General features: G+C 40.1%; 1 protein-coding gene across 7 annotated transcripts in view; it reads left to right on the top strand.

The window, feature by feature from the left end:
- Positions 1–21850, top strand: part of INPP4B (inositol polyphosphate-4-phosphatase type II B) — a 707856-nt gene that overhangs the window by 579101 nt on the left and 106905 nt on the right. For all 7 annotated transcript variants that reach the window (XM_041758016.1, XM_041758014.1, XM_041758011.1 and 4 more), the window contains 2 exons: positions 657–834; positions 13065–13268. In XM_041758016.1, the coding sequence (XP_041613950.1) occupies positions 657–834; positions 13065–13268 (382 nt within the window). The remainder of the gene's footprint in view (positions 1–656; positions 835–13064; positions 13269–21850) is intronic.

Here is a 21850-nt window from a genome sequence, read left to right as displayed (position 1 = left end):
TCTTGTTCTATCCATCCAACAAAATTCTCCTCATGCCCACGTGGCATTAATTTATTTTCTTCCCATTTCTTGGCTATTAAAATTTACTCACCCTGCTCTATGTCTTATGGGGGAAAAATAGAGGTAGTACTTATTGAACGCTTGCTCCGTGTTAGGCACTATTTTAGGCATTTCACATGAATTATGGCAAATCGTACCCACCTCTTAGAACTCTTATATATTTATTCCTAATTTCCTGTGGAGGAAACTGAAGTCTGCCTAAGGTCACCCAGCTAGTAGGCAGCAGAGCCAGGATTTATATTCAGATTAGCCTGAATATAAAAGCTCATAGTTTTCCCTCTCTACTAATGTGACTCCAAGCTTTATTAGCAATTAACAATACTTTGTTTTGAATACTGACACCTGATGTATGCAATTGTAAAGAATCTTCCTGGTGATTTAGAAGTGGTTCACTTTTAAAATCTTTAAAAAAAGAATACCTTGGTCTTAAAAAAAATACCTTGGTCATTTTACATAAAAACCTCTTAGAATAGTTCTGGTTTGTTCAAAAGGAAGTCCTGCTGTTTGGAGTTCTGTGTCTCATTTGCCGTCTGGTACTAAGGGCTGCAAATTCTTTCTGCTTTTTGTGTAACTTGTCTTTATCTTTGTTGTTCCAGTACTGGATACCAGTTTATTTACTATTCACCTGAAAACACAGCCAAAGCAAAAGAAGTTCTCAGCAACATCAATCAACTACAACCTCTGATAGCAACCCATGCAGACCTACTGCTTAATTCTGCAAGCCAGCATTCTCCAGACAGCTTGAAGAATTCTTTAAAGATGCTTTCAGAAAAAGTAAGACCCAAATCACCACTACAGTGGGGAAAATGAAATCCCCTAATCCCCATTGGTGTTGCTTTCTGCATACATTGCCTTTCATAGCATCTGGAAATGTAAAATAGCCTAGGTTAAGAAGTAAGCTTCAAAGTATCGCCACAGGATCCAAACGAGCTGGCCTCATTCTCTTTTCCAGTCTTACTAAGCATTAATTTTTTTGAGTAGGAGATGTAACCTGTTATGGGCTGAGGTACATTTTCTCTTTTTTTTCTTGACATCTATCATTCTCTTTGGTTTGTGGGTTTATTAAATGAGTTAAATTAGATTCTGAAAATTACTTTCCTCTGGTGATCAACTAATTTTTATGCATATGAAGCTATACATCTGAATAGGAATGTGATGTCGTTTGAAAGCACGACTCTGATGTGGCTTCCTATCGGCAGCAGGGGGTAATCCTCTGCCTCAGTTTGCTTTCTGCAACCTTATCTGCTGGGAGAAGGTTTTAAAAGTTGCCAAAAATATTAGCTATTGTTTGGAATGTAGTGGGACCTAAGCCTTAATTTTTTCGAAGGTGACTTGCCCTGGTGTATGCAAAGAGGAAAGGTAGGCTACATAGGGTAAAGACTCAACATCAACCTCCATAACTCATGAAGGCAGCTGAAAGGTTCAGAGAGAACCAAGACAGAAAAGATAAGTTGCAGCTCGATTTTCAATGTAAAACCAGTACACTTATCCTCAACCTTTGCATTCCAAGGACATCTTGCAGTTTCTTATATTTCCAATAAATATGACCTTGAAGCAACTGAACAAAAAAAAAAAAAAAAGAGAAAGAAACTCTCATGGTATCTTTTCAGAATAAGGTAACTGTAGTTTGTCATGGCCCTAAAGAAGAGATTCGTAGAAACCTAAGAATAATATATATATATATATATATATATATATATATATATATATATAAAATTCACATATGTTAATTTATGATATTAAAACCCAGCACTTAGTGAACATTTTAATGTGTCCATTATCATATATCTCCTTACAGAAAAAAACTGTCTGTTTTCTTTAAAAATTAGCTAATATCTATTCAAAAAAGTCAACTGACTTGTCTCATAAATCAAAAAGTGAAAAATGAAAACCTAAGCTATCCAGTTCAAAATTCATCTTTCTTTCCATGATATAACAGGTACTTCCATCATGAAAAGGAGAGAAAAAAATGACCCATATTTTACAGATACCCTACTTTACCCAATATTGTGCTCTATGACTTACATTATTTCATTTAATTTTCAAATTTAATTTTCAAATCATGGGTGCATATTATCTCCATCTCACAGAGGAAAATGGTCAAAGCTCAGAGAAATTTTTTAAAAAGATGTATTGTATGAAATCGTGCAGCTAGAGTCAAACGTAGGATTCAGACAAATCCTAGGCTCAAATCCAGGACTCAAATCCAGACCTGGCTGACTCTGGAGTGGAAAATCTTTCTGGTATTCCCTGTGTAATATATGTATTTTGACGTTTCCTTCTTTAAAATTTTTTAAGCATCTTTTGTTACTCCTCAGTAATACTCCTCAGTAATACTTAGGTATCCCAATAGTCAATAAACATCTCTAATAGTCAGTACATATATGTTATAGCTAGAAAAAAGCAGAGGGAAAGAGGAGAGTGCAATTATACTCTTATAATTATAAAAGTATAATTATAATAAATAATTATATTATTTAGCATATAGTAAAATAATATAATTTCTTTTTGGTTGATTTCTTTTTAGGATGTGTAGATGATGGGAGGTTTTTCTACATTCACCTGAGCAGAAAATCTTAGCAAATGGCCTATTACTACAGTGATTACAGAGCAGGATTTCTATGCTCCTGTGCATTGGCCAGGGGCTCGTCATTTCATACATCATTTACAACTTGCCGCAGTGACTGGGGCGGGGGGTGGGACAGGGTGTGTATTTTTTCCATTAATTCATCATTGCCCCAACTTTGTCTGTCCCCTATGTTTTTCTACTGAGTAGAAAAGCTTCATCTACTAATAAATCCGTCAGCCTTTGAAATCAGGGGGTCTTTTTTCAAATTAAGTTTGCAAGCCATGCCTTATTTTAAGAATTCATGCCTGGATTTTCAAAGAATCGTCTAAGAAGTTAACAGTTTTGCATAATATACGAAGATGACTAATAGCTTATTGTTTAAAACAACATATGATCCACAAACTTAGCATAAAAGATAAATATTCTTAGCAGCATCTTAAATTTCAATTTAATATTAGAAAGATATAGCTTAAAATGTTCTGGATTTTTGTTGTTTTAAGGTTTTATTTCTAAGTAATCTCTATACCCAATGTGGGGCTCAAGCATACAACCAAAAGATCAAGAGTCGCATACTCAACTGACTGACCTAGCCAGGTGCCCCAAGACATTTTGTCTTTAAGATCAGGTCTTGCACACTGTGGGTTAGAGCATAAAAATCCTTTTTTTGTGGATAGTCCCTTTGTTTCTCTTATTGAGTCTGAACTGATATGTTTAGAAAATAAATACTTTGATTTTTTTCTTTGGAACTCATCCATATAGCATATTCAATACATAATAAGTATTATCTGTGTTCATACTTATCGAAGAAGCTCTATAGCCCAATGTGGGAGAATTCTCTGCACTAGGCATTCAATTATTTTGTAATGAGGTGACATCTCTCCTCTTAGGAAACATGTTGCATCTGGAGATGATAGCATTGGACAAATTATCAGATTTATTATATACTCAGAATCTGGGGGTGGAAAGCAAAGACAGAGAAACCCAACTGCATGTCCAGAGAATCTCAGAGCAGCAGTTATTTGTAGATTTGAAGACAATTCATATCATGTCTACCATTACTGATAACCAAGCCACAGGACTGAGGCTCCCAGCAAAATTCCATCCCTCTAAACAACTACTGGTGGAAAAAACAAACATAATTTATGAAAAGTAAAAATATTTACTGAATTCTTACAAATGATCAGGTGTGGTTTCTAGACACACAAAATGGAATAAGACACAAATCTGTTCCTGATTCAAAGTTCTTGATGGTAATGGTTATTTGTGATGCTAATGATGATGATAATAATGGCTAGTATTTATTAGAGGTTTAATAACTGTGAATGGGGTATTATTACCACTTTCCACAAGTCCATGAAGTGGCACTATTATTTTCAACATTTAATCTTTCTAGTCCTATGAAGTAGGTGCTGCTGATATCCTTATTTTATACAGTAGGAGAAGTTGAGGTACAGAAATATATATAATGCACATACCTTGTGAGTCTAGCTCCAGATGCTGTGAGTTTAACCGCTGCACAATATGGTCAAATGTTCCATGAGTTCTATGATGGACACTTGTATATACAACTAAGGAAAGAAGCAGGGATATGGGGGGTGAGAATGGGGAGGACAACGCTGAAATTCCATAGAATAAAAATTTTTAATAATTTTTCATGTCCTAATATGCACAAACTCAAATTATTCCAATTTTTAAATTATTAGTATACCTCCCAATGAATGACTGGGTTTGTTTCTTGCATATTAATTCATGAAAATAATAAAGAAAATACTTAATCTTATAGGGTCATAACAAAAGGCAGACTCTGGGTTTATATGAATCGCTTGAATAGAGAAGACAAAGGATAGGCCAAATTTTTAACATTAGATATGAAAGGTTAATAATAGGGTGGGATAAAAGTATATTTTCCTTCCCACTCGACTGAAAGATGCAATACTATGAAAAAGAAAAAAGAGAAAAAAGTAATGTGATGAAATTCAAACTGAAAAAATAAGGACCAAAGTATAGATAGTGTATAAGTATCCAGTATCTCATAGCTTAGATATATGTGTGGCATTAGCTCTAATGCCCATCACATTCTCTATTTAATAGAGATTGACAGATCTTGTTTAGAAAATCATTATTATTCTTGCTCATCAAAAAGCAATATCAAACACTTAATTATGTGATATTGTACTAGATGTTGTAGGACAAATACTACGTAGATAGGGCCCTTAACTAATTCCCAGTATCCTTTAACCTGAAACATCCTATAGAATTCAAAAGCAGGAAACATGGGACACCTGGGGGGCTCAGGCTCCCTGCATGGAGCCTGCTTCTCCCTCTGCCTGTGTCTCTGCCTCTCTCTCTGTGTGTGTCTCTCATAGATAAATAAATAAAATCTTAAAAAAAAGAAAAAAGTAAAGATGAAGATGAAATTTTGTGATAGTATTTCTATTTAATCTCTTATACTTCTCTTTTAAATGGTAAATATTTAATTGGCAAAATAAGCATATACCAAACAAAAATGAAGCAGGAAAATATAACCCATAACCACAAGAAAAATCAAGCAGCAGAAACAGACCTAGAAATGGCAGAGATGATTAAATTAGCAGATAAGGACCTTACAACAGCAACCCTAAATATGCTCCATATATTTAGGGCAGCAGAGAAACACATAACAGCATGAGGGGAAAATAGAAAGATTAAAAAGAATAACATAGAAATGAGAAAAATGCACAATATAATTTCTGAAATAAAAATATGTACAAAATATGTATAATTTCTGAATTAAAAATATGTACAAGGTGGACTTAGCAGATTGGTCACGAGAAGAATAGTGAACTTGCAAACATAATATCAGAAACCATTTAATTGAATACAGAGAGAAAAATACATAAAAACATAAATAGAACATGAATGACTTAAAGAACAACACCAAGACATCTAATATGCATGTCATTGGAGTCCCAGAAGAAGCAGAGACGAAGACCGACAAATATTTGCTGAAAGGATGATGAAAACTCTTCAAAATTCAACGAAAGAATGAAGCTATAGATCCAAGAATCTCAATGTACTGCAAGCAGAATAAACATTACAAAAAATGAAGATACATCATCATCAAACTGCTGAGAGGCAGAGATAAAGTAAAATAGAGGGAAAAAAGAGACATATAACAGAATTACTTGCAGGGTTCTTATTAGACATTATGTAAGCTGGAAGACAATAGAGTCATATCTTCAAAGTACTGACACACACAAAGTATGATTCCATATTAAGAGAAGATCTTTCAAAAATAAAGATGAAATAAAGACCATTTTAGACAAATAAAAACTGAGAGATTTCATAGAAAGCTTGTACTCCTGCAGATTTTAAAGTAGTCTTCAGACAGAAGAAAGTGATAACGTGAAAAAAAAATAGATCTACACAAAAGAATAAAAACACCAAAAATGGCAAGTATGTGGACAGATACAAAAAAATGCAAACTTTGGTTTGCTTAAACACATTTACTCTTTATTTTATGTCTTTTTTTTAAAAAAGATTTTATGTACTTATTCATGAGAGACGCAGAGAGAGGCAGGGACACAGGCAAAGGGAAAAACAGGCTCCCTGCAGGGAGCCCAACGTGGGACTCAATCCCAGGACCCCGGGGTCACGCCCTGAGCCCAAGGTGGCACTAAACCACTGAGCCACCCGGGCTGCCCCAACACATGTAACAGTATTACCCCGGGATGCCCAGGTGGCTCAGTCATTTATGCGTCTGACTCTTGATTTAGGCTTAGGTCATAACCTCAGAGTCCTGAGGTTGAGCTCCGGGTGGGCTCTGAGCTCAGCACAGGGTCTACTTGAGATTCTCTGTCTCCTCCCTCCGCCCCTCCCCCTGCTTATGTTCTAAATAAATAAATACAATCTTTCAAAAAAAAATTCACTCCCTCCCTTTCTCTCTGCCCCTCCCCCACTCACACTCTTCGTGCTCACTCTCAAAAAAAAAAACAGAAAAACAACTTAGAAAAAAAATAAAAGTAATACCCAATGTATTATGTGGCTTGTAACTTATTAGTGTAAGGATGGACATCAATGGAATGGAATAGACAATCTAGAAATATATCCACACATATATATTTAAATAACTTTAGACAAAAGTACAAAGAAAATTCACTGGGAAAATGATGTATTTTTAACGTAAAACTCAGGAACAATTAGATATCCATATGCAAAAAAAATTGAACCTTCCCATATCTTTACTTCACACGTCTATAAAAATTATTTCAAAGTGATTCATAGATGTTAATATACAAGCTAAAAAAAGGTCTAGAAGACAACATAGGAGAAAATTTTTGTCATCCTGAGTTAGGCAAATATTTCTAGAACACAAAACTAGGAACCAAAAAAGAAAATAAATGATATATAAGACATTGTCAAAACTAAAAACTTCCATTAAAGTTTTCAGAGACACTATTCAGAAGACACTATTAAAAAATGAAAAGGTAATGGGACGCCCGAGTGGCTCAGTGGTTGAGCATCTGCCTTCAGCTCAGGACGTGACCCAGGGTCCCAGGATCGAGTCCCACATTGGGCTCCCTGCATGGAGCCTGCTTCTCCCTCTGCCTGTGTCTCTGCCTCTCTCTCTGTGTCTCTCCAATGAATACATAAATAAAATATTTTTAAAAAATGAAATGGCAAGTCATGGACTGAGAGAAAATATTTGTAAAATATGCATATTACAAAGGACTTACATCAGAATATATATTCTTTCAACTTAACAATAGGACAAACAACTCAATTAAAAATGGGCCAAAAAAATAAAAAAATAAAAAATAAAAAAAGGGCCAAAAAATCGAAATGGCATTTTAACCAGAGAAGATCTATGGATGACAAATAAATACATGTAAAGATGTTCATCATCATTTGTTTTTAGGGAAATGCAAAATTAGACTAAAATGAGATAGTAGTACTACCCACTAGAGTAGCTGAAGTCCAACAGGTTCAGCATATGAGGAGTTGGGGAAGATATGGAACAACTGGAACATTCCTATGTCACTTATAGGTACTGAGAAAGGCCCAGCAGTGTCTCATGAAGTTTACATATATATATGTCTATAAGGTCATAGATGTCGGGATCCCTGGGTGGCGCAGCGGTTTAGCGCCTGCCTTTGGCCCAGGGCACGATCCTGGAGACCCGGGATTGAATCCCACATCGGGCTCCCAGTGCATGGAGCCTGCTTCTCCCTCTGCCTGTGTCTCTGCCTCTCTCTCTCTCTCTCTCTCTGTGACTATCATAAATAAATAAAAATTTAAAAAAAAAGAAAAAAAAAGAGGTAGATACTGTCAAAAAAAAAAAAAAAAAAGATCATAGATGTCTATGATCACTCCTGGTTCTTTACCCAAAAGAAAGTCTCGTACACAAACCGGAAGGTGACTGAGTAAGGGAGGATGAAGACATGCTTGGTGGCGATCACCCCTGTAGGAATAGAGAAACTGAGCTAGGACAGTGGGTTTGAATAGTTGGAGGTTATTGGGCATTGCAAAGTGTCGGGATTGCTCTCGGGGGGAACCTGCTAAAACTGCAGATTCTGTTTCAGCAGTTCTGGGCTGGGATTCAGGGAGCTGCATGTTACCATCAGTGGCCTTGAAGAACGTCCTGTAGAAAGAAGCATTACCCTGAGAAAAGTGAATCAACCAGTAAGGAGACTCTGGGAAGTATCCACATGCAATGTAGGAAGGATCTTTTTTTAAAAAATATTTTTTTAATTTTTAAAAAATATTTATTTAAAAAATATTTTATTTAAATATTTTATTTAAAATAAAATTTTATTTTATTTTATTTAAATATTTTATTTATTTATTAATGAGAGACATAGACAGAGAGGCCGAGACACAGGGAGAGGGAGAAGCAGGCTCCATGCAGGGAACCCGATGCAGGACTCAATCCCGGATCCCAAGATCACGCCCTGAGCCGAAGGCAGGTGCTCAACCGCTGAGCCACCCAGGCGTCCCTGTAGGAAGGATCTTAACTAGGACTAGCTGTGGAACTAGAAAGGACTAATCTTTGAGATTACTGAAAAGGCATAACTAGTAGAAATTGATGACTAATCTAGCAAGTAAGTGTTGCTGAGGATCCAGAGCTCTGAGTGGCTGCAGAGCGACAATCCCACACAGTTTGAAAAGCTGAGCAGAACCCACTTAGTAAAAACCCTTGGGATCGGGCTGCGACTTCTAAACTGGAGAGACTTTCAGACCGAGATAGGGAACAGTGCTGGGGCAGGAAGGGGGTAGAGATGGATTTGGGAGACCAGGGCGTGAAGATGATAGCTGAAGCCCTGGAGAAAGGCGTTATGTCGCCGATGGAAACTGTGCTTTCAAGAAAATGGCTTCAGGTCCCTTAGGATCCACTTACCAGATTTTGAATGAGCCAGGAATGAGGAGTCAACACAGGAAACTGCAAAGGACATTTAAGAAAGAGGAGCACGGAGCATAAATAAAAGAGTGCGTGCACGTCACAGTTTTCAGAGAACTAGCGTGGAGGTCTCACAGGTAGGCATCGTAATTTTGTGCAAACCAGGGAAAAGCGATTATGTGATTCAGCCGAGGTCAAGCGAATAATTCGTATGGCCTGCCCAGATGTCAAGTGCCTCTCCTGAAGGTTCGATGTTCTTTCCTCTGAGCAATGTTGAACGCATATTAGTGGACTAATTCCAGAGTATAGCACTGTTGCCCTTCGAAATCATAAAGCATATCAAATTTTTTTAAATAACCAGGGGTGCCTGAGTGGCTCAGTCTGTTGAGCAACTGACTCTTGGTTTCAGCTCAGGTCATGACCTCACGGGTATTGGGGTCAAGCTGCAGAGGGCTCCACACTCGCTGGGGAGTTTGCTTGGAAGATTCCCCCCCTCTGCCCCTCCACCCTTCAAAAAAATAAATAAATCTCTAAAAAAATAAAAATAGCCAAACTTGTGATAATTTTGCAATATATGCTAATGTCGAATCTTTGTACTGTACACATGAAACTAATATAACACTATATGTCAATTATTCCTCAATAATAAAAAAGAAATCAAATGGTATCAGATAGGGACCATGCAGCGGATGAAAATAAATGAAGCTGGGCAGCCCCGGTGGCACAATGGTTTAGCGATGCCTGCAGCCCGGGGTGTGATCCTGGAAACCCGGGATCGAGTCCCGCGTTGGGCTCCCTGCGTGGAGCCTGCTTCTTCCTCCTCCTGTGTCTCTGCTTCTCTCTCTCTCTCTCTCTCTCTCTGTGTCTATCATGAATAAATAAATAAAAAATCTCAAAAAAAAAAAAAGAAAAAGGAAAATAAATGAAGCTAATTGTGTGCAAAGCAATAGAGAGTGGTAGGGTCTGGAAAAAAAAATAAACAGGATTCTTTTTTTGTCATTTTCATGAGTACAATCATAATAATCGCCGTTTATGTCATTGGCTACTTCTGTATTTTAGGTGGGGTTAGGCCTTGCTTTGAAGCTTTTCAGTGAGAAAAGGAGAGTCTAAATAGAATGATACTTTGCTTAATTTGTTGAGATCTCTAGTTGAAAAGGGCCATTTTAAGTAAACACATTCCTGACTATCCCTCTGCCGTTAATATTTAGGAACCCAGGAAATTCATCCCCAGGAGAAGTAATTTTACTGGTTTTATACCTGTGGATTATTCTGTGTGTTACTTTGAGGAACACTTGCCTGAGAATATGAGCTGGAAAAATGTCAGTAAGGCAGGAAAACATTTCATTTTCAAGATAACATTTCTCTCTCTTTTTAAATGTCAAACAAACTAAAATTAAATAAATAAATAAATAAATAAATAAATAAATAAATAAATAAATAAATACCAAACAAATGAAATGATCTACCGGAGGTTCAGAGCATATTTTTTTTTTTTTGCTATATTATTAAACGACTTTAAGTAAATTGTTCCGCCTACCGTTATGATAACATTTGCACAACGTCTTTTCTTTCACGTAATGCAATGTGAGCTGAGTCAGAAAAGGACAAAGGTTTTCGGTCCTTTGAGTCAGTGGGCAGCTCAGCCATGGTCGCGTCCTTCCCATGACTTTCCGCTTCCCTGGTATCAGCTCTGTTGCACGAGCAGCAGCATGCAGCTGCGTTGGCATGAAGGGTTTACGTCGGCCTCTTCAAGCTGATCTATTTCGTCTGTAAGACATCAGGGTGCCCGTCGGCCTACGTTTACTCCGTAGCACTGCTGGTCCAGAAAACTCCTAGGCCTTCTGGTTATAGCAGTGGAATACGTAGCGATTTTCTAGCAAAGTGCAATTCTGTGCAAGGGACCTTGACGATGTAGAGAGTTTCCAAAGAGTCAGGACAGTTTTTCAGGAGGGACACAAAATGTTGCTGCGATATTTTGTGTGTTCATTGAGCTACCCCCAGGAGAATTCTGGGTTGTAAAACGGTAAGAATCCGGTGTATTATCTTCCATGTCTTTGGCGATAAATCAACCCAATTGAGATTTGAATAAATGAAGTGGAATCTTTGTGTGTGCATGTGATGGGAAGAAAATGATGGCAATTACAAGGACCGTGGATATCACTGGGTGTGAATAGACATTCAGCTACATGGTAATTAGGTGACTGTTAGGGAGACTGGAGCTGTAGTAGCAAGAATCCAAAGGAGGCAAGCTGTTTTGCTCTAAAAATAAATCAAAAGAATTTATGGAAACTATCAATAAAGAAATAGTTTAGTTAAGCTGAATGGAAGCAAATTTGCATTTTTAAAATATTTAAATCCACGTTGATCGATCTAAGCACGCTATAAGAAAATTATGTAAATAACATGTTTCCCCATTTTGCTATGACTCTGCTGCCTTGTCTGAGTACTGTCTGGCTGAGCTTATCATCAGTGGGTTTTTGTTTTTTTTTTTTTTGTAACTTTCATTCTCGTTTTAACACTTCATCGTGAACATCAATTAACACTTCTCTTTGTGCCTTTCCGGCGTAAGCTGCCTCTTTATTTTGTTTTCCTAATTTATTAGCGAAATATTTTCCAACCCTTTATTCTTGTATATTCTTTTTTTTTTTTTTTAAATATCTCTTGTCTACTTAACCTTCAAAGTGCTTCAGCATGACCAGTAGATGGAAAGAGTAGTTCAAAACGCCCCGCGCCGTCTACCCGGGGCGCTGGAGGCTGAGGAGGAAGGGGGAGAAGAGCAGAAGCAGGAGCTGATGGGGGTCGGCAGGTGCATGGAGTGACGGAGCCTGGTAGCAAGCTCGGCTCCGTTCCGTGTGCGTCCCGGGCACCGCTCAGGCGTCCTGGCTCCGTCATCGGCCTCCTGAAGGCGGCTGGCTGCGGGCCTCTTCCAGTTCTTGAGCTTCATGATCGATGGCCGAGACTGAACCACGTAGGTAGGACACCGAGTTCTCAGGCCGTCGTCTTGCATGAGGCTTAGTGGGTTTTCTTTCATCGTTGACACTCAGGACAGGGGTGTTTAGGGTGATGTGGTGGCCGTGGGTTCGACTCGGCGCTGCTCAGTGCACGTCGCCAGTGCACCGCTGGGGGACTCCCTGGAGTCACGGCCGCGGTCCGAGCGTCTCAGGACATGGGGATGGTACCGACTGTCCTCCAGAATAAGGCTGAGAGGTCAAGGCCTCCTTCCTACCAGACTGCAAGTGTGACTGTGCCGAGTCCGGGCCTGAGGTCCGCTGGCTGGCGGGCTGGGCCTGTGCACGCGGAGGTGGTGTGAGGACCGCGGCCTCCGTGGAGTGCAGGCTGCAGGCGTGGGACGTTCATCAGCAAGCTTGAGGGCCTGTCCTGTGGGCAGCCGTGGCTCCTGCAGCACCCACCCGGCATCCACCACCGGCTTGTGAAGTGGGTTTCGCAGCAGCCGCGTTAGCACGGAGCGTTACCGAAGCCACTTGGTGGAGGAGACAGTGGAGAAGGGGACACTAGGGAAGAAAAGCCAAATACCCTCTCGGGAAGGCTGCCTATGGCCTCTCCTGTGGCCGTCTACTCAGGGTGCTAAGGAAAGCGTTTCCTGCCCCTGTTCTTAAAGGCATCATCTGCCTTTCTGTAGCCTTTCGCTCTGTTGACAATACAGATTGTGCGTAGTCTGGCCACAGCTTCTTTTAAGGTGCATCTGGAATTACTTGAAAAGCACAGCAGGTAGATGGTGTTCAAATGGTTCTCTCTGGTGAAATCCATCTTCAAAGACAGGATTTGGAGCTAAGGGCGAGGGGGCTGAGGAGCCAGCTGCTGTTACGGCGCCCACAGAACCTCCGCATTGGCTTCTAGCACCGGAGGACTCAGGGCCTTGGCAGCATCCCAGAGCTCAACTATTTTCACTGATCGGTATGAAGCATTTTCTCTCTGTTGCCTGTACTTTTGCCACCGGGCACAGCACGGAGGTGCCAGCAGGTGTGCAGCTGACCTTTCCCTGGCTCCCCGCTGACGTGCCTACCGCGGAGTTTCTAATCGTTGCCCATTTCTCTGCAGACAGAGCTTTTCGTGCACGCCTTCAAGGATCAGCTGGTCAGGAGCGCTCTTTTAGCCCTCTACACTGCCAGGCCAGGAGGTGTCCCGAAGAAGCCACCGTCTCCTAAGAGCAGCGCAGAGGACAGCTGTCCCCAGGACGCACCCCCGCCGGTGGGAAGGCAGGACTCCATACCCCATCACTCAGACTACGATGAAGAGGAGTGGGTAAGTCTCCTGCACGTCGCTTGCCTCCCTGTGCGTAGTCCTGCAAAGTAGAGCGAGAAAGATGAGAAATGTCTGCTCTTCATCAAAACAAGGTGGGAAGTTTCGTCCACAAATAAGATTGTGGATCAAAAAAGACAAACAAACAAAACAAAACAAAACAAAACAAAAAAAGATTGTGGATCAGTGGGTCACATTGTTCCTTGGGGGCAAATTCTAAACACAAGCTTTACTCCTGATCACATTTATTTAGCACGAAAATGTGTGTGTGTGTCTGTGGTCACACACGACGATGCTGCAGTTATAGGACTTTAGAATACTTTTCTGCATTTACTGCAAAGGTAATATAAACCATTAAAATTGTATTTTTTCCCACTCATTGCTGAGAAAATGAGTGGGAAATATCAGAGAGAGACACAGAACATGAGAGACTCCTAACTCTGGGAAACGAACTAGGGGTGGTGGAAGGGGAGGAGGGCGGGGGGTGGGGGTGACTGGGTGACGGGCACTGAGGGGGGCACTTAACGGGATGAGCACTGGGTGTTATGCTGTATGTTGGCAAATTGAACTCCAATAAAAAATAATTTAAAAAATTTAAAAAAAAAGAAATACCAAAAAAAAAAAAGACTGAAATAGATTTTATCATACTTGGATTGGGGGATGATTTGTTACTGAGTTTTTAGTAGAGATACTGGAATTTTTCTCCTTATGATATTTGTAAAGTTGGCATTCTGCTTTTAATTAGTCTTCACAATATGTAAAGAATTTGCAAATAGGATTTCTTCTTGAAAGACTCATGGCATTGGGAAAAAAAATAATTAAAATTTAAATACAAAAAAAAATTGTATTTTTTCTAGAAAAAGAGTCAAAAATCACTCATAACCCACTAGTCATTGCAAATATTTTCTTGATGCGATCCAGTGTTTCAGTTCTGGATGTACTTCGAAAGGTATTAGCATTTAAATGGCGGTGGATGGAAAAAATCTCCTAAATCCTTCATGTTCATGATTCTGTGATTTAAAAGAAAATGTTGCTCCAGGTGTTCTAAAATCGGCAAAAGGATGGCCATAAAAGCATCTGAAAAAATAGCTAGTAAAGGTGAAAAGGAAAAAAAAAAAAAGGAAGCCAACATGACAATAAGAACTCTAGTTGGATGGAATAAGAGAAACACGAGGGTTCTGGGGGCAGGGGAGCGGTGTTATTCCTGAATAAGCACCTATTAATTATCCAGGAACCATTCAAAGTCCATGCACATCACACACCCAGAGGAGGAAGCTCTTTACCGCATCGTGAGTTTAACCAAGAAAATAGCGTCCTGGTCATACAGGTGGTAAACAGCCGGTGACTACTTCGCCTGCCCCCCTAGAATCGAAGAGCATTCGGGGAGTAAATTATTTGAAAGGCCCGACTCTCTCAACAAAATTACTGTCTGAAGGGCTGTGAAGTGATGCCTCGTCTTTTCTTTTGATAAAATTTCCATCACAGCGAAGACAGAGGCGGGTTCCAAGGGGTCAACGCTGAGTAAGTATTTGTTGCTGCTGATTAAGATCGCGTTTCTCCCACAGAAGCGTTTTCAAAAGCGCAGATTTAATATTTCCCCTTTTTACCTTCACCTTCTTCAATTTATTCACAGCTCCAAGGCGTACATACCTCTTAACCTTTCTGAAGCTCAATTTTCTCAACCGTAAAGTGAAAATAGCAGCCTCCGTTCCGTGTAGCTCTTGGGGTGGTCATGAGACAAATGACTTCCTGTGCAACATCGCCCCATCGCCCCATTGCCTGGAAGGGCCCAGCGGACACGCAGCATCACGTTAGTGGTGCTGCTGCATGTTGGCTTCGTTAGGGCGCGTAGATCAAATAGTCTGATTATGGGGATTAATATGATTCTTTGAAGTAAATGGGGAAGTGGATCTAGCATACGATACGGAGTGTGTTGTGAATCCTAAAGACTTTGAGTAGATAGAGAAAACAACTCGTATTTCACTTAATTAAACACATAATGTTGACCTTTTGACAAATAATTTCCATTTTTATGTTAAGTCAGGACTTTAGATCAGGTCTCTTGTGATCATTTTCACCTCACTGTGTCGTGTGAGGCCTCCCCCCACCTGCCTCCCTGCTGCTCACAGGTGTCCCTCCACTGTCCTCCCTCCTGGTTTCCTTTTCATTCCATAATTTTTGAGACCTATATTGGAGGTGCTCCAGGTGGAAAGGTCAGTGACCCTAGATCCTTGGGTTCTGGAATGCAGGGTCCCCGTCTCCTGGTGGATGCAACCAGATAGTCACAAAAGGCTGTGACATCGGTGGGAGAGAGCCGGGGGCAGGCGGTGGGCTGTGCAGTGTGAGCCCCGCCAAGGCTGTGCATACAGATGTGCCGGGGGGAGAGGGGGCAGGGGTGGGGGCTGCGCTGTGGCAGGGGGAGACCCAGGGACCTCGAGGCGGTGAGGACCAGGAGCAGCTTCGGGTTGCACGGGGGGAAGCTGGAAGGAGGGGGTCCAGAAGCAAGATTCGGGCGATTTAAAAGCGAATAGAGACTTAACCACTCAAGGAACAGGATGGGGGCCTCGCTAGCTGACGGGTTGGGAGAGTGAGCGTGTGTGTGTGTGTGTGTGTGTGTGTGTGTGTGTGATCATCCTTAGTTGTTTCTTTGTTCTGCCTTAGAGCTGGTCAAAGAGGCTAGAGGCCGCTGGATGGGACGCTGCTGTGGGTGGCAGGGCCAGGCCTCCCCGGGGCACCTGCTGGAGGACGGGCCTGGGCACAGGCCGCAGGCACCCTGGTGAGGTTGGCCTCACTCAAGGAGGCAGGGCAAGGCTGGATGGCCTCTTTCTTGTTTGTCTAAGATATTTTCCCAGTTGAATTTTTTTTAAGAAAAGACTTCATATATTTATTTGATAGAATGAGCGCAGGTGCACAGGGAGGGGCAGCAGCGGGTGGGGGGGGACTGGGAACTGGATGCATGTGGGGCTCAGCCCAGCATCCCAGGATCACGACTGAGCTGAAGGCGGGCACTCGACCTGCTGAGCCCCCGGCGCCCTCGCAGTTGTGCAGAAATTCAGCTGACCTGTGAGGCTGCGCCAGGCTGAGGTGTGCCCACGTCATAAGGGCTTGAGAAACCACCACCATGGCCGATTGGATCACCATGCATCACGCAGTTGGATCCCTTTGTTAGGAGAGTGGTGACCACCCCTGCCTTAGCAACCCTCAGTACAGGGTGCTTAGTCACCGCCTGTATGACCCCCCCCCCCACTTACTACCCCAAAGCTGCAAGGCCGCACCTTCTGACCCCTTTACCCCTTTCCCCACCCCCTGCCCTTACCTCCAGCAGCATCAGTGTGTTGGGCTGCAATGAACTTGGCTTCTGCTTGTTCGTGTTTAGGTGCCACACGTAAGTGAGATCAGACAGGACTGGTGCTTCTCCACCTGAATCAGGTCACTGAGCTGAGCACCCTGGGGCCCATCCTCCTGGTGGCAGGTGGCGGGACTTCCTCCCTCCTGTCGCGGCTCAGGGACATTCTGCAGCCGTGTTCGATCGCCCGTCAGTGGACACCCGGGTCGCGTCCATGTCTGGGTCACTGTGAACAGAGCCGCAGTGATGTGGGGCTGCTGAGACCCCCTTGAGATTGTGATTTCATCTCCTTCGGGCTTATGCGTTTGCAGAAGCGGGATCGCTGGGGCATGCGGCTCTTCAGTTTCAGTATTTCAGGATCCTCCACACTGGTTTTCAGCGTCTGCACCAGTTTATGTCCCCTCCGCAGGACACAGGGTTCCCTCTTTCCGCATCTACGCCAGCATTTGTCATCTCTGGTCTTTTTGATGATAACAGGTATAGCTCATTGTACTTTGAATTTGCGTTTCCTGGTGATGAGCACCTTGCGGGGGCCTGTTGGCTACATGGATGACGTCCTTGGAAAGATGGCCATTCAGTTCCTCTGGCCACTTTTTAGATTTTTTTTCCCATTGAACTTGATGAGTTCTTTATATAGGTTGGATTTTAACTCCGGGTGCCTTATTTTATCTTTAAAGCAGAATCATGTACAAAGAGAAGGGGAAGAAGAGGACAGGCTGAGGAGAGGAGTAGAAGTTTCAAATAGGCACCAAAGAAAGTGAAGAGAGGCGCTTACTGGCAACATTTGGAAAAATTAGGAAGAATTCCAGTCCCTGGGAAGGACCAGTGAAGACCGCGGTAGGAGTCCACATGGTCGTTGGTTTCCGACTATTTTGAGAATACTTTCTTAGTCTTAACACTAGGAAAGCCTTTTATTTCTTTTTCTTGCCTGATTGCTGAGGCGAGGACTTCTAGGACTATATTGAACAGCAGTGGTGAGAGTGGAAATCCCTGTCGTGTTCCTGATCTTAGGGGAAAGACTCCCAGTGCTTCCCCATGGAGAATTTCGTAGATGGCTTTGAAGATGCTGAGGAACGTTCCCTCTATCCCTACACTCTGAAGAGTTTTGATCAGGAATGGAGGCTGTATTTTGTCAAATGCTTTCTCTGCATCTATTGAGAGGATCCTATGGTTCTTGTTTTTTTTTTTTTTTCTTCCTGATCTGATCCATCACGTTGATTGCTTTACGAGTGTTGAACCAGCCTTGCATCCCGGGGATAAACCCCCCTTGGTCATCGTGAATAGTCTTTTTAATGTACTGTTGGATCCTATTGGCTAGTATCTTGGTGAGAATTTTTGCATCTGTGTTCCTCAGGGATATTGGTCTATAATCCTCCTTTTTGGTGGGGTCTTTGGTTTTGGAATTAAGGTGATACTGGCCTCATAGAACGAGTTTGGAAGGAAAAAGACTTACTGATTTTTTTCTTCCAGTTGATGCAGAAGGGTCTTCTCCATTTCTCAGCTGTTTTGGTTTCTTTCACAGGCAAAAGGGTAGGATAATAATAAAGATCTGCATCTCCCTCTTTTTCTTCTTTCATATAATTTCTGAATTTCTTCCAGAACGCACTGTTGCTAGAAAGTATATGAATACTTTTTCTAAATTTACCACATTTACAAGGAAAATCTTTCCCACTCAGAAAAATTGCTTCTAAGTCTCTCTTCCTAATATAATCTGACTCTATGTACAAATGTGACCAACTTTGATTATCATGTAACATTCTAATTGATTTTCCATAGCAACCCCTTCCTATTAAAAAGATAACTTGGTTAAAAAATAGGAATCCCTTATTTAAAAAGAAAAAATCTACCAAAGTCATAACCATTTAACATTATTTTCAAAGCTTTATTTTACTTTGAAAAGTTGAGTAAATCCAAAGAAAATGTAGCTAATTGAAAATGCCTTTAGAGACTGTGCTGTTAAATGAATTGGAAACATAACTTTGAGTACCACTTTTCTTAGTTAATTAGGTGTTAGAAAAGTTTCAGCACTTATTACAAGTCTAATCAACTTGCTGAAATAATTCAATGTTTTAAGTTAATTTAGTTAGGTTTCTGTGATATATGAATCATTTAGGTTGGTTTAGAGTTGCACTTAAGATTACAGTAGCTCCATTTAAAAAAATTGTTTTACTTAATGTCTTATAATGACTGTAGTTTTGACAATTACTTAGCTTAAGCCTTTAGCTTCTTATAATAAATATTGGAAAGTAAATATATGCCTTTAAATTACTCTTGAATTCTACTCTGTTGATACATGGAGAAGCCTTTCTTTTTGAGGTTAGAAGAAAGAATATTAATTCTAAATCAGTGTGAGGCTGTTCTCTTTTCAACCTGTTTTGTTGGCAAAATTGATGACATGAATCTGGATAATAATTATCTAGTCAATATGGAAGAGATTGAAACTAAAATGATCATTGACCAAAAAAAGTGTTATTTGCTGAATTTTACTTATTAGATGACTGAGTGCTTTAAAGATTTATTTTCCTCAAGTTAGCAAACAATTAAACCCAAAGGAATGTCGGGATTTTATGACAATCTGTGCAACGAAATAAACTAATATAACATTCCTCATCTTCTAGCTGGTAAAAATGACATATTGCTTTTCTTTCTCTTTATCTCTACAACAGATGCTTCTAGCAGCTGGGATTCCAAGATTAGTTTGTCCAAAATATGAAAGCATGTCATCCAACTAAAGTATTAAGCTGACCCAGTTTTTGTGGCTTCCAGTAATTATACTATTCTCTAGAACACTGTGATTTAACTTCAACATTACTACACTGATGGGTTCAGGGCTAAATCTGTCTACCCTCATTCAAAAATTGTTAAAAAAAAAAAAGATAAACTTCTGATCCTTTATATTCTGCTCCATTCCAGCAAAGAGCAGAAGTAGGAAAACTACTCTTATTACTTAGGCAAATGTGTTTTTTAGTTGAACTAAATTTCTATAGCAGTCAACATTTCACCATCCACATGACCCAATTAATTCCCTTCTTTGTGTTGTAAATGTAAATCAAATTTTAAATTTTAGTTCCATGCTTAAACTAGGGGAACATTTTCTGTGCCTTCTTATGGTAAAATGTGTTTATCTCACATAAGCAGAGTAGACAATTCATATTAACCTATAATAAATTGTCAAGAATTTTATAGGTTTTAGAAACAATAGCACACATTTATAATAATATTTATGTCAGACATCCTGTTAATAAAATCATATGTAGCCTGAAAAGAAAATTGTGGTTTCTCTGTAACTCATGTTCCCAAACATTGCATTTTTGCAATGAGATTTACGTGAGCCACTTTCTAGTATGTTCTGTACTAACATCTCACAGTCCATTTTGTACTGCAACTTTCTCTAATGATGTCTAGAACAACTATGAATCCCTTAAGCTTCACAAGAGTAGGTAGAGCTCTTTATAGGGCCATAATTAGTAACCGTAAGCATACATAGTCGCAAAATATTACTAACTACTGAAAGCAAAACACATTTACCAGCCAGGTACCTCCACGGGCCACCTGCAGTGATCTGTATTCTCAACTTCACTTGCCATCTTCTGTCTACATCTTAGACCTTGTCTCTAGGGGAAATAGTGCAGGCTGTGCGTAATGCAGAGGTACCTATGCAAATTAATAATTCAAAAGAGATTCTGTTCAGTTCTCTGACTGGCTAGAATTATTTTAAGTGAAGCCATTGACCCGATCTTAATAAGAAGGAAATTCCTTCGTTAGAGGTAATTAATTCTTATAGACAACTGGATACTAACTTTTGATTTAACTTTTCTAAAGCAACATCTTAGAGTTTAGTTACCTGACTGAGTGAAATTTCCACTGAACTATGGCCATTTATTTCTAAATTTTATGTTATAGACAGAGATGTATTTTATATACATATGCATTTGACTCCAAACCATTTTGTTTAATAAAGCATTATTCTCGCATTTCGTGATGATACAGCCTCATGAACACTAAATTATACTTATTTGTTCATATATGTTTCTTCTTTGTGGTCATGATCTTTATAAGCTCCTAAAGGGCAAAGTCAATACCACATTCACTGCTGTGTCCCCCTTAGCAGACCATCTGAACAGAGAAGGTACTCATTACTTATTTGTAGAATAAATTAATGACTTTGAAATTTGTCCTCAGATTTTTCTTATTTACTTTCTTATTTGGAAACATGGAATAGTTAACCTTAACGTGACCCTGCACTATGTCACACACCTTTTCCCTTAATAGAATTCATGAATTCTTCTGCAGATTTTGTTTTTCTCTTCTAGCCAAAAGTACCGAGCTATATCCCTCACTCCTTAGTGCATATTTCCCAGTGTCATAATCAACTCACCCGATATTCAATAAACATAGAAAGCAGGAAAATCCTAGATGGATACAGAACATCAGAGATGACCAAAGAACATGATGAAGAACATGGAACATGATAGACTAAGGCCTTCAGAAGCCTCCAGAAACCCAGTGGTGGCAATTTTAATTTTATTTGATTATTCATGTGCTATTTACAAAGGTCCTAGTTACACAGAAGTAATTTTAGATGTTACCCAGCAAATATGATTGGAAATAACTGTTTTCCTCTTTCCCAACTTTCTATTTTTCATCCCTAATCACATATAATAGGGTTGTTTGGTTTTGTAAATCTTATAATGAGGAGGGGACATTGGAAGCATGTGCTCACTCCCATTAGAAAGGGCAGGTAAAGACAGAGAGTCTTAGGCTCGTGGTTCCCTATGTCACAACCGAAATGTGTTCTATCATCTGTTTTCTTGATGGATGAGAACCATTCCTGAGCTTCTCCAGTCCATTTCACTCAGGAGAAATGTGCTTTGAATACTTACCCAATATTAAAGTCCACAAAAGGTGATTAAGCAAAGTTCATGACTGTCCATTAAAATGCACAAATGTTCTATTAAAGGAAAGAAACCCCAAATGAGATCTTTATGTGCATGCATATTCATGAAATCCTGACAATTTCTAGATTTTCCCACATGAAGTTAATATATTCACCTTCAGTTCCCTGTTTTATAGCACCTAATTCAGTGCTTTATACACACTAGTTCCATGTATTTTTTCAGAGTTAATGCAGGAATAAATGAATAAATGGATTTGCCGAATCAGCGGTTCATCCTCCCAACTCAAACTAGTGTTTTTAACAGAGATATTTTATTTTTATTAATGTAATGGTGACTTTCCT

Source organism: Vulpes lagopus, chromosome 6 (genome assembly GCF_018345385.1).
Source record: "Vulpes lagopus strain Blue_001 chromosome 6, ASM1834538v1, whole genome shotgun sequence".
NCBI lineage: Eukaryota > Metazoa > Chordata > Mammalia > Carnivora > Canidae > Vulpes > Vulpes lagopus.
This window is presented reverse-complemented; position numbering and strand designations above follow the sequence as displayed.